The 12,250-nt window shown below is 46.6% G+C and overlaps 1 protein-coding gene across 1 annotated transcript; it reads left to right on the top strand.

The window, feature by feature from the left end:
* Positions 1-10,679: 10,679 nt before the first annotated feature.
* LOC119324763 (protein CYTOKININ-RESPONSIVE GATA TRANSCRIPTION FACTOR 1-like) lies at positions 10,680-12,244 on the top strand. The gene is made up of 3 exons (XM_037598537.1): positions 10,680-11,013; positions 11,148-11,531; positions 11,694-12,244. The coding sequence occupies exons 1-3, from the start codon at positions 10,810-10,812 to the stop codon at positions 12,132-12,134; spliced, it is 1,029 nt and encodes a 342-aa protein (XP_037454434.1). The 5' UTR covers positions 10,680-10,809; the 3' UTR covers positions 12,135-12,244.
* Positions 12,245-12,250: the final 6 nt, after the last annotated feature.

The following is a 12,250-nucleotide window of genomic DNA, read 5'->3' as shown; positions in this document are numbered from 1 at the left end:
AAACTCTCCCCCAAACTGTATCTCCTCCCTTGGAAGAAATCCCCTCTCCCAAGTCTCGATCTCATCCCAATTCCCTTCTCTGATCCCCCTAGTGCGTAGATGAGTTCGTGACATCATATTGCGGTGGAAGTAGGTTATACTTACTTATAGAAAAGCAATGGAGTTAAGTTTGTGTAGTAAAACAGTCCGAAGAATATGTTTCTACTCACCATCATTTTGCGTTTTATTCTGGATGAGAGGAAAACAACGACCGGGCTTTTGACGTCTAGTAGTGGCCAAACCTGCTTTGAACAGAGGAAAGTATCAAAACGAACAATATATGGATTTCCTGGTGCCAGGAAATGGAGTTATTCCATTGCTTGTTTTTATCATATGTTAGGAGACCAGAACTGACGGTTCTCCTCATCCCTCCCATTAGTTGGTCTTTTGCCTTGACTTGTCAGTGTCATGTTTCTTTTCAGCAAAGTGGACCTTCTTCTTTGCTGTCGAGCAACCTGGTTCTATCTTCTAAACACATTTAAATGTTTCTTTCTTTCTTGTGCACTTCCTTATTCTGGTCCTGCTTGTTATGCATTATAAACCATTAAAAAATCTTCAGATCCTTGGGAATTATAATGAAATTTTTTATTGATATCGAAAAACTACAATTGCCTTATACTTTTTTAGTCATAAATGAAACTGTGCTGATGAAAAACTCACTTGATATGTGAAAGTTTGAAAGTTGGCGCATCATGGTCATAGTACGAGGAGCTTGCAGAGAACCAAAATAGAGAGGCACTCAGGCACACAACGTATATGTTTGTCTTAAGCTATCTACTCTTGCTCACGTTCTTCAATTGTATACTCTCTTTTGTAGTTCACAAAGCATTTGAAGCTAGGGGGGAATGAAATAATATAAAAATATACCATATTTTATGCTCAATTTCTCAAATATCACCAGAATTTCCCCTTTCCCCTTTATTAGTTTCTGACATGACCTGATCCGCCATCCATGTCTAACATAATCCCAGAATTTTGTTTCATGGCATTTAGCCTGAAAATAAGTGGTTGTGGCTCAACCCTTCATCTCACCCTAGGTTGCCCTATCCACTTCCTCACTGTTAGTGTACTATCTGTTTCCTTCTTCTGTCTTTTTATTGTTTCTCTAATAGCAACCAACTGTTGTGGGCGTGTGCCACCCACAGCCACTTATTTGATTGTTTCATGATCACATAATACTCAGATGATGATATTGAAGTAGTACTTTATTTAGATGACAATTAAATGTGATCGCATTTAGATCTTTACTTATGTTTAACTTAAGTTTCTGTTGTGATTTGCAGTTCTTCCCTCTCTTGGTGTTAAACTTGGCATTGCCTAATCTTTGTTGGTGCTGTTAGTTGACGGAGAATCCAATAGATACTTTTCTCAAGGATCATGGCCTATATATCTCCTAATTAAGAGAAAAGTTCAGCAGTGGAAAAGAGAAGGATACTCTGGAGCTGCCTTTCTAAGGAAGGTAAAAGAGAATGGTAGTTTCTTGACTTGAGTGCCGTTGACCAGCTCAAGTCACTACATACTATTCTCCGCAATCAAATTTCCACAATTTTGCATGTCATTTCCTGTAAAATGACTCTGGTACTTTATCCTGCACTCAGCTAGCAGGTATTATTTGTTGCTGGAATCCTAAAGAACGTGGTCATGTTTGACAGTAGCGTATATTCTCATTTTATTCCTGAAGTTTTAATAGCTAAGCACTTAAGCGTTGGAACAACAACCCATGCTTATCCCGTGCTGTCGATATTCTTCTGCCTACTTATGTTATTTACTGTTCTACTTTAATATTCTTTAGTTATGAAGCCTATTGTTATACTAATTACACATATATACCTTCCCGCCTGTGTGCGCACATGATCCAACACACATGAGGGTCCACGTAGGCATGGAGCACAGTGTCTTTTTGCACAATGCCATGATCCCATTGGATTTGCAGAGCCTTCTGAAAGCTACATATTTGTTGGGCACAGTTCTATCATTGAGCTGGTCACCTTACATCTTGTGACAGTGAGTGAATTACTCGTGTGCTCTCTCTCTCCTCTCTCTCTCCAGGAGTCATTCAAAACCCCTATACGTATACATCTTAATGATCATACAACCAGGATACACCGTACACAGTCCTATTGATATAGATATTATTCTGCTGTACGAATGGTCTTATAAGAAGTTTGATTGCTCGCTTTGAGGTTTCATCTGTTTATGTGTGCATGTATAGCACGAACTGTCTCAAGTTCCATATTAACAAAATGCTCTCATTTAGCTTACATGACGTATTTGAGTTTTTATTGCATGACAAGTATTTCTGCTGGACATTTCAGGCGAGACAAACATATTTGATAGCTGGGAACTATTGGTCATTTCCATTGAGTTTTGAACACCAATATTTAGAGTGTAGATTCACTCATTTTATTTCCCTAAGTAAATTTGTGATCTAAACATGTGCGCAATTTACATATACTCAAACTGCAGTAGGGGTTTCGAACCATAAGCAAAGGTTTGATGAGTCACCATGCATGTCTAAACATGCCTCCCAACTTTCTACTCCCTCCGTTCCTAAATACTCCCTCCGTCCCATAATATAAGAGCGTTTTTTACACTACACTAATGTCAAAAACGCTCTTATATTATGGGACAGAGGGTGTATTTGTCTTTTTAGAGATTTCAAATGGACTACCACATACGGATGTATATAAACATATTTTAGAGTGTAGATTCACTCATTTTGCTTCGTATGTAGTCACTTGTTGAAATCTCTAGAAAGACAAATATTTAGAAACGGAGGAGTATATGTTAATTAAATTTAGCATCAATGTCTTTCAACTTGTCTTAGTCACCGTGCACGTCCAAGCTGCTGCTCATTAATGAATGATCAGGTTCTGAGCTGCACATAGTGCAGCAGTGAATTAAGATACTTAACTGTAGATAGTATACTGCCCTATCAATCTCAATTGTCTGCACTAATTTATAGTTGCGTTCTTCTTGCAGTAGATTAACTGATTCATGCATGCTGTGCATAGACCATGGAAGGCTCTGGATGCCATGTCCCGAAGACAACCTCTGCATCATGGCTAAAGTTTTGACAACTCACTGCTGAACCACGACTGACAATGCGCAAACCGAGGCAAAAAGGTCAGTGTGGGTCTGGATGTGATCTGCTCACTCATCAAGTTAAACCATATAGCCGCTTCTCCAAAATATCAGCAACCAACCAAAAAATTTGGCTCCCAGTAGTCTCATCTCAAATTTAGCGCCCAGTAGTTTCTTCCATGGCACAGAGGTACGTCTCGGATCTTGATGCCGATGCGCCCCGGGAGAAATGCCTACCCATTTCTAGCTAGCTCGATGAAGATCTCTGCGTTGCATCTTGCAAGCTGATGGGATCAACGATCTGGCCAGACGGCCTTTTCTCTCCCTTGTCCACACCCGCCTCCTTTTGTAGGCATACCATGTATTGCTCGCCGTGATGCGTACTGCAATTCATCTGACCGCGAAGGGTTGGATGGTGGCGAGCTGCACGTACAGAGACGCAGCGCACGCAGCTAAGGGCATCTCCAGCCGCGCCCCCAGCAAAGCCTCTTCAGGCGTTTTTTTCGCGCCGGCGCCGAGAAAACGGTCCAGTCGCGTCCCCAGAAGCCCAATTTTCGCTAGCTTGGGCCGAAAACAGCGCCGGCGGACCCAGCCCGAACCCGGCGCGCTGGGGCGCCCCGGGGGCGCCGGGCGAACTGTTTTGGCGCGAAAAAGCCGCGGGCCCGCCGCGTCAGCGACACGGCTCTCTTCTCGGCCCTTCGTCGTCCTCATCGCCTCGTTTCCCGCGGTGAATCAATGCCAAAGCTGCCGCGCTGCCGCGCCGGTCAGCCTGCACCATTGATGCCTCACGGGCGGCGCAGTGAAGACCGGACGATGCGCGTCCCTCGCCCTCCCTCGCCCGCCACGCGTACACACGATGACACGCGCGCCTTGGCCTATATATGAAGCGCCCCGGCGCACTCGACGACTCACACTCTCCCGCCGCCGTCGTTTCCTCCCTCTCCTCTCCTCTCTTTCGCCGTCCCCAGTTCACGGCCATGGCCGAGCGCTTCCCAGGCGACGGCGCGGCGGCGAACGGCTTTGGCCGCCGCCATCTTCACGAAGACGAGGCTCGCCTCCTTTACGAGGCCGAGTACCTGGTCCCGCCGGACATGCGGGTGCCCGGGACGTGGAGGATCAGCGCGGGCGGCGTGCCGGTGCCCCCGGTACCGACCGGCGCGACGCGGCGTGCGGAGATCGCACGCATCCGCTCGAACCTGCCGCGTGCGGCGAGGGAGGCGCCACGGTACGCTCCCGACAGCCCGCTCTGGGAACCGTACTTCCACCGCCGTCAGGCCGAGCAGCTCGAGACCACCAACGGCGTCGTGCCCTCCGGCAGGCTCAACGCCGCCGGCCGGCGTCTGTGGTGGGGCGTGCCCAGGCGCACGTTGGAGGCCGTCCTCGAGTACATCGAGGGCGGCAACACGCCGCGCCTGGAGTACCCCGCTCCCCCTTCCTTCTCACGCCGCCGGGGAAGCTCCTGGACCCCGAGGCGCATGGAGACCGGGGGGTCCTCCTCCTCGTCCGGCGGCTCGCCCTGCCTCCGCCCTGTCAAGTCGGAGCCCCAGGACACGCCGGTCAGCGCGCGCACCCGCAGCTCCGGCGGCGCCAACGCCTCTCCACCAACCGGCCGCTTCGTCCTCGCCGAGGCCAAGCCGGAGCCCGTCCTCCCCACGGAGTACGAGGAGATAGCCCGGCGCGGCTTCTTCGACGAGGACGCCATGCGGTGGGCGCGGGACGACTACCTCCGCGACGAGATGGTCCGGCAGCGCCGGGCCCTGGAGGAGATCGCCGCCCTCAAGCGTGGGCGCGAGGACGAGCACGGCGCCTATACCAAGTTGAACTCGTGGTCCTCGACAGCGACGACGACGACGACGCCCCCGGACCGTCCAACCCGCCGCGCCAACCGGGGGAGGGATGCAGCAGGGATGGGGGAGGCGACGGCGACGACGACGACGATGATGACGACGACGGCGGTGACTACACGCGGTTCTACCGCCTCCTCGGCATGTAGAACCGCGTGGGCGGGCGGCGGGCGGCGAGGGAGACGGCGGGGGTAGCCCGCGGTAGTTTTTTTCATTTTTGTAAAATATGTTTAAGTTTGAATGAACTAGCCAATGTTTGCGTTAAATTTGAGTCGTTTTTGCGCCGTCTTTGACTTTTTTGACTAACCGTCGGCGCCGCGACTAGGGGGCATCACGCCCCCAGTGCGCGGTTTAGCGACGGTGCGCCCCAGGGATGTTTTTTTTTGCCCTTTCTGGGGGGCCAACGGCTGGAGATGCCCTAAGCAAGCAGTGGGCGCGGCTGTCCTGCTGCCCCCTCCTCGTTTGCGCCATTAGTCGCTTGTCCGGGAGCGCTCCCCGCTGCGATTTGTCCCCAACGGGGATCACGAGAGCGGGGAGGAACAAGTTGCCCAGATTTTGGACGCCCGCCCGTGGAAGGGCGTGGGCTTGTCATGTTGGAAGAGGGGTCGCTTTCGGGTTTAAGCTGCTTCTGCTTCTCTCTCTTACTCATGGCAGTGAGAGAGAGAGGCCGGCTGGTCGATCGTGTACGTGTGTCTGACTGTGTGAGAGGGCTAACAGGAGGAACTAGCTTAGCTACTGCTAGTGTTAGAGCCTAGTATTAGGCTCTCAGCTATGCATGTGTCATGTTACTATGGGCTTGCTTATAGCTAGGAGCTAGCTAGCTTCTTGCCCTCTCTGGGCGATCTGGATCAATGGCCGGGAAGATCTGTTATCCTCTTCTGGATCATGTAAAATATCTGCCATATCTATGGACCTAGTCAAGTCTCCTTTTCCTTACAAAATACTATGGAAATGTTAAAAATCCGACGTCAGGTTTTACTGCTTCGGTCTAGTCCGTCAATTGATTGCCAGAAAACTAAACGCTTGGTTGCCGTAGCCTGTAGGTCATGGATATATACTTGATGCAGGGAAATGCTTCCTTTCTGGATTCCTTTTCTTTCTAATGCTGTTGGGATTTGACAACACATCAAGTCTGCCAAGGTACTGCTATAACCCACTGCCATATATATATATATATATATATATATATATATATATAGAAGCACCCTGTTACAAAAATAGTTACTGTGCTATAATTAATGTTCATGTCTTAATTTAGCCGGTAGTATGTTACTAGTGCTATGATTAAGGGCAAACTAGTATCCCATCTGCTGCCAGTGCCAATAAATCCAAAGACCATGCATTCCTGGCCCCCCAAGGCGCAGGAAGTGTCTCATTGCCTGCTCATGTCTTTAATACTTCTTTGTCTCCACTCTCACACTCTCTCTCTCCCTCCCGCTGTCTGAGAGATGCCCGTCCATGCGAACCTATCCATCCATAATAGAGCCGCTGCACTCACCAGATCATCCACAGGCCTCCCTCTGATCGGCTCAACTTTTGTTCAACCGATCTGTCGTTTATGCACTACAGTGCTGTGAAACGTGTATGTACTGCACGTACCCGATTGACTGCAAGAGAAATAATGGAGATGCATGGGTCGACATGTGATCGTTAGTTTTAACTAACCCTACCTTGATGTGACCATGCGCCTTGTACCTACGTAATACTCATCTATATCTGAACCTGGAGCAAAATATGTTCATAAACCTGGAACCAGATTCATCTGGAATGGGGGTAGCAATATGTTTAGCAGCACGGGAAAAAGCCAGATAAAGAGAACAATCTCTTTGGCAGGTATTGTGCAGTTGTGGTTCAGTTTTTCTGTATAGATTGTTTGATTCATAGGACTGGATCCTCTAGGATTTTTTTCTAAGGATTCCTTTGCACAATCAAGACAAACAACAAGTATTGTAGTATTCGAATGAGCATGGCATTCTAATCTTATGTTTTTCCTATTCCACGTTTTTTTTAAATAGCTTGGATTGCTTACCACATGCATCACGTGGTTACTATTCCATGTTTTTAGAATCATGTCAATCAAGGAGGCCTTGGTGTTCATGTTAGAAATGCACATGAGTGCACTAGTACAACTGTTTCGCTATTTCTTAGACGAATTCTAAGTGGACGCTAACAACCATTCGATTGAGCGACATTATTTCATGCAAAGGCTGTAAAAAATGATTAAAATAATATTTCTAAGCCACATGAGTTATAGTCACTCCCTTACTACAAACATTGATAGATCTGACGAATTAAAATGCGTAGTCTCCGTCAATTGTTAGGGTGTGTGTTAAGAGAGCGCAACATGCGGGTATGCCGCATACGTCTATGTGTATCTCTTCTAGTTGCAAAGGAAATGGTAGGAAATATCTTGGTAGGAAACGTAAGCTTGGAGAACATATTTATAACCTTATTCGGGTAACTTGGAAGGTTTCCTGTACTTGGGTATCTCTAGGTTTCCATGCATTTCTATCCTGCGCCGATTCAAGAGAACATTTTATAATAATCACAGGGCACATATGTACATGGAGAGTTTGGGGGTACTGAGTAATGTACTTCTTCTGTAGCGACTTCAGAACCCCTCGTTCCATAGCATATCTCTATGCCTGTAGAACCTCAAAATTTGAATTTTAACTATTAAGACGTGTCTGTACATATTTTTGTGCGTGGAAGATCAAATACAGAAGTCAGTTTTTTGACCAACTTGCAATGAAGTTCTGGTTTTGCTGGCAAAGTTAAACACATATTTGATATGGATTAAAAGATGAGTTTTAGTGAAATCTATACGCTAGAATATGCAGATTCACCTGGCATCAACTGCTAACACCTACTCCCTCTATCCCATAATGTAAGACGCTTTTTGATACTACACTCATGTTAAAAAGCGTCTTTGTAAATATTTTATTTTAATATATTTACTGTAGAACGATTGTTCTACGTTTTTTGGTTAAAAAAAAACGTCTTACATTATGGGATGGAGGGAGTACCATTTAATGTATAGCTACAGTTGGCACCCTAGACTTCAGTAACACTTAATCCCTCCGTTAAATGGTATTACATTTTTTATGCAGTTGTGATGTCATGTGCATGTAGGTTCTTCAAATTTGGTGTATATAGTGTGGATGATCATAGTTTTTTGCAATACAATTGTGTTGCATCTCAAGATTTTGTCTCAAGAAATTGCTTGCCAAGAATATGAAACAGAAGATGAGCCACTTCTTGACATGGAAGAGGAGGGTTTTCTTGATGCAACTCCAAATGGAAGAAGTGCAAAGTACACTACCAAAGAAGACAAGTTCACTACTACAGATCCGAATAGCATCAACTGACCAAATGGTATCATAACTAACGCACTAGCGGCCAGTCAGTGCCTCAGGGTTAGTGATGATTTAATCATCACGGACGGGCCACCTGGCCACCCAGTGACGCATAACACTTGATCGTCCGACCTATCAGTTATAACTATCAATAGGACACAAAGCAGAGGGATATCACGTAGGGCTAGTTCTTTGGCAGCTGGCTTCTAGAAAAAAGTTGGAATAAGCCGCTCCTTACCCAGCTTATTCTAGAAGCCTAACCAAATTAACCTTTTTAGAAGCCTAATAATTAAGACTTGTCTAGTAGGCTTATACTTGTTTTTGGTTGGGCATCTAGAATAAGCTGGGTAGGGGCCATCTTATTCTAGAAGCCCCAAAAAGCCACCAAAAGAACTGGCCCTTACTGGGCAGTGCCTAGAGACCGACAAACTATGGTAAGTTCCAGCTGGTAGCTGTCTGTCATACTACTGTATCACAAGTACTACCAGCAGTGCGACCCTAGTTGCACCCAATATTACACATGCAATTCAAAATAAGCACATATAAACATTGCATTTTAAATATGTCATCACATACACATAGACATGCACACCTCATACAATGTCGTTCGCCAATACAATTTCACGTTCACATAACAAATATACACATATAATACATTCATTCTAGCTGTGTTCACGATTTCATGTACACATAACTTCTGACTGCTCACGTCGGGTACTTTTGAGTTACCTTGATTCATGAGGGAGTTTTTGGACAACTTATCACCTCATATTGCCGCCTAACTTCCAGGAATGCTACTTTCTCAATTGGCCTTTCAAATTTTGAACGCATCTGGAACTTGGCCCCATTGTCTGGAACTTTCGAGGACATTGTTTTGTCATCCAATATTCAGAACCTCTTCCTAAGAGAGAACCCCATTGGGGGTGGGAGGGGTGGGGTGGGGTGATGTTTTGAGGTACCTTGCTAAGAGAGAACCCCTTCCTTACTTTGTGTTCAGATCCTCCCCGAGGGATATATAATTTAAGCGGGATTTGATTGGCCCTTGTCTACTGTCATGACAACATCTTTGATCCTGCGATTAACATGACACATGGACGAGGTGTGTTCCGCTCAAATCTAGAAGGAGTTAACCCTCCAAGAGTAACAAGTCATTTGGAATGAACCCTTTGCCAAAGAACTACAAATAAGTGACTCAAGAACCTCTATCGATCTCTTTGATGATATTTACTCACAAAAAAGGAGAGGAGGAGGAGAGACAGATGTAGGGAGGGAGGGAGAGAGCATAAAGTATGGAAGGGGTTTTCTGGAATCTCTGACCACGAGAGTGCACGGTACATAGAGTCATCTGTAAATGACACATTTGTAGTTAGATTTGAGCGGAACATATCTCGTCCCTGTGCCAGGCTAATCGCGGGATAGTAGATGTTGCCATGACACTAGACAAGGGCCAATCATATCCTCCCTAAATGATATATCTGCCAAGCAGGAGCTGAGCGCATGTGCAAGAATACCATTCTTATCGCGTATAAAATGGTACAAGGCTGGATATTGTTCTCAGAGAGTGGCGTTTCCTAACCACTTATCCATCCAGAAACGTATCTCAGAGCCGCCATTTGTCGTGAAAGATCAAAAGCAGAAAATGTGCTTCTTTCCCGCCATCAGACCAACCCAAAATTTCAAATCCCCAGGCTTCCAATGCGCCTAAGATGAGAATCACTTTTAGTAGAGTTTACACTCAGTATGTTTTCTTTGAAATGAGAAGCACTTTTAGTATAGGGTAGTACAACACATTAACCCGACATATATGCTAGACAGGTATATATCATGGTTTTGATCAATGGGGAAGTTGTCCTTGAACCCTTATCTAGCCAATAGCCGTCCGTTTTTCCTTTGCAGTTCAACAACGTTGTCAATTCTATTGAAATCCTACTCACAGTACGTTTTTCTTGAGACTTCTCACAACACATTTTAAATAAAAAGACTAAATATTGCACTAGTTGGGGAGTGGGGCGCTGGGGGCACATGCTGCAGTTGCATGGGATCTTGGGTTGGGCTTGGGAACGAATGTTTGCATGCACAGTGTCCAATAATGTGTTTGTTCGACTTTTGCTTCCTCATCTCTTTAATTTCCTATGCTGTGTCCCTGTGCTCATTTTCTTTCTCACTCTAGGAAAGGGATCGTAGACATCCTTCTAAGTCTCTCTATGTGCAAGCTAGAGAGAGAGAGAGAGGTGTTAGCTTGATAGTAGCTCTTGGCTCCTATTGCTCCCCTTTACAAAAAAAGGACGTGTCACTCTCCACTATCCATGATCACTCTGGGCCCCCGTAAATTGCCCCTCCAACTGCAGATCTCTACACACCTCTCCACCCCTAACTAGGCTGCGTCTCCCTTATATCCACCCTGATCTCTTCCACCTCTGCTCACAGTCCCTGCAGATAGCTTGAGGGCTAGAGATCTCTCCTTCTCGTTCCTCCTCTTCCCTCGGATGACTACCATCTACATGAGCCAGCTATCTACTCTCCCTCTAATGGATGGAGATCAAGATCAAGGGCACTTTCAAGCCTTTCATCTACCCAAAGATCCTCCTATCTTGTTCCCTTTCATGATCGACAACCCAGTGGAGCATCAAGGGCAAGGCTATGGAGACCAGCACTCGAGGCAGCAATTTTTTGGTGAATCTAATCAGCAGGTGGGGGGGGGGGTCACAACTAGCTAGCTACACAAATGGAGTATATGTCAATATCGATGTGTTCCAACGTTTTTAGTACACGCAAGCTCTTCTTATAATCCTGCTCCCTGGCTTGCTTTTTCTTTCTCTTGTAGTTCAATGATCACATGATGATGAGCGGAGGATCTGCGGACGTCTTTGCCACATGCTCCCCGTTCGGACCTACCATCCAAAGCATCGGCAGTGACATGATCCAGAGATCCTCATACAATTCCTATTATTTCGAAGCCACACATGCCGGCGATGGATCGACTAGCCAGTGGGCATCCGCCAAACCGCCAGTGAAGATGAGGATCATGAAAAAGGCGCCAACGAATGATCACCAAGGAGGGACAGCGAGAAAGCCAAGGAGAAGGGCACAAGCACACCAAGGTGATGAGAGCCAGCAGCTGCAGCATCCCATGGGTGTTATCAGAGTGTGCTCAGACTGCAACACCTCCAATACCCCCTTGTGGAGGAGTGGTCCTTGTGGCCCCAAGGTGAAATATATTGCTAACTAGGCAAACTTCATGATCTATACCTGCACTGCACAATCTATGTACTTGCTTCATATCAACATGTACATATAACACACAGTAGTACAGATTGCTACACACTTATTTATTTAACTGTAACTTTTCATGCGTCTATGGTTCATGCAGTCTCTTTGCAACGCATGCGGCATACGCCAAAGGAAGGCTCGCCGCGCCATGGCTGCAGCGGCGGCCACTGCCGCCACCAACGATGGGGTGGCGTCTGCTTCCAGTGGCGGTGTGGCGGTGGGGGCCATGCAGGCAAGCGACGCATCACAAGCGGTGAAGGCAACAAAGAAGGAGAAGAGGGCTGCGGATCTTGACCGGTCGCTGCCGTTCAAGAAGAGGTGCAAGATGGTTGATCATCCTACCGTTACCACCACCAAGGCCGTGGCTGTCGATGCCACTCTGAAGGATCAAGATCACGTTGTCGCCGAGGACGGCGCCATGGTGGAGAGACTGAGCAAAGCCGATCCGCCAGCAGCATTCACTCACGCCTTCATGCGCGACGAGATCACCGATGCCGCCATGCTGCTCATGACCCTATCGTGCGGTCTTGTTCGCAGCTAGTACTAGCTAGCTAGCTAGCTAGTAGACACTAGACACTGATGAATGCAACTTGATTTGCATATCATGAGTTATTAGTCTTGTTATATTTTCTGTATCTTGCGATCTTGTTGTTTTGT

This window comes from Triticum dicoccoides, chromosome 6B, assembly GCF_002162155.2.
Source record: "Triticum dicoccoides isolate Atlit2015 ecotype Zavitan chromosome 6B, WEW_v2.0, whole genome shotgun sequence".
Taxonomy (NCBI): Eukaryota; Viridiplantae; Streptophyta; class Magnoliopsida; order Poales; family Poaceae; genus Triticum; species Triticum dicoccoides.
Note: the sequence above shows the minus strand (reverse complement) of the source record. Positions and strands in the feature narration are given on the sequence as shown.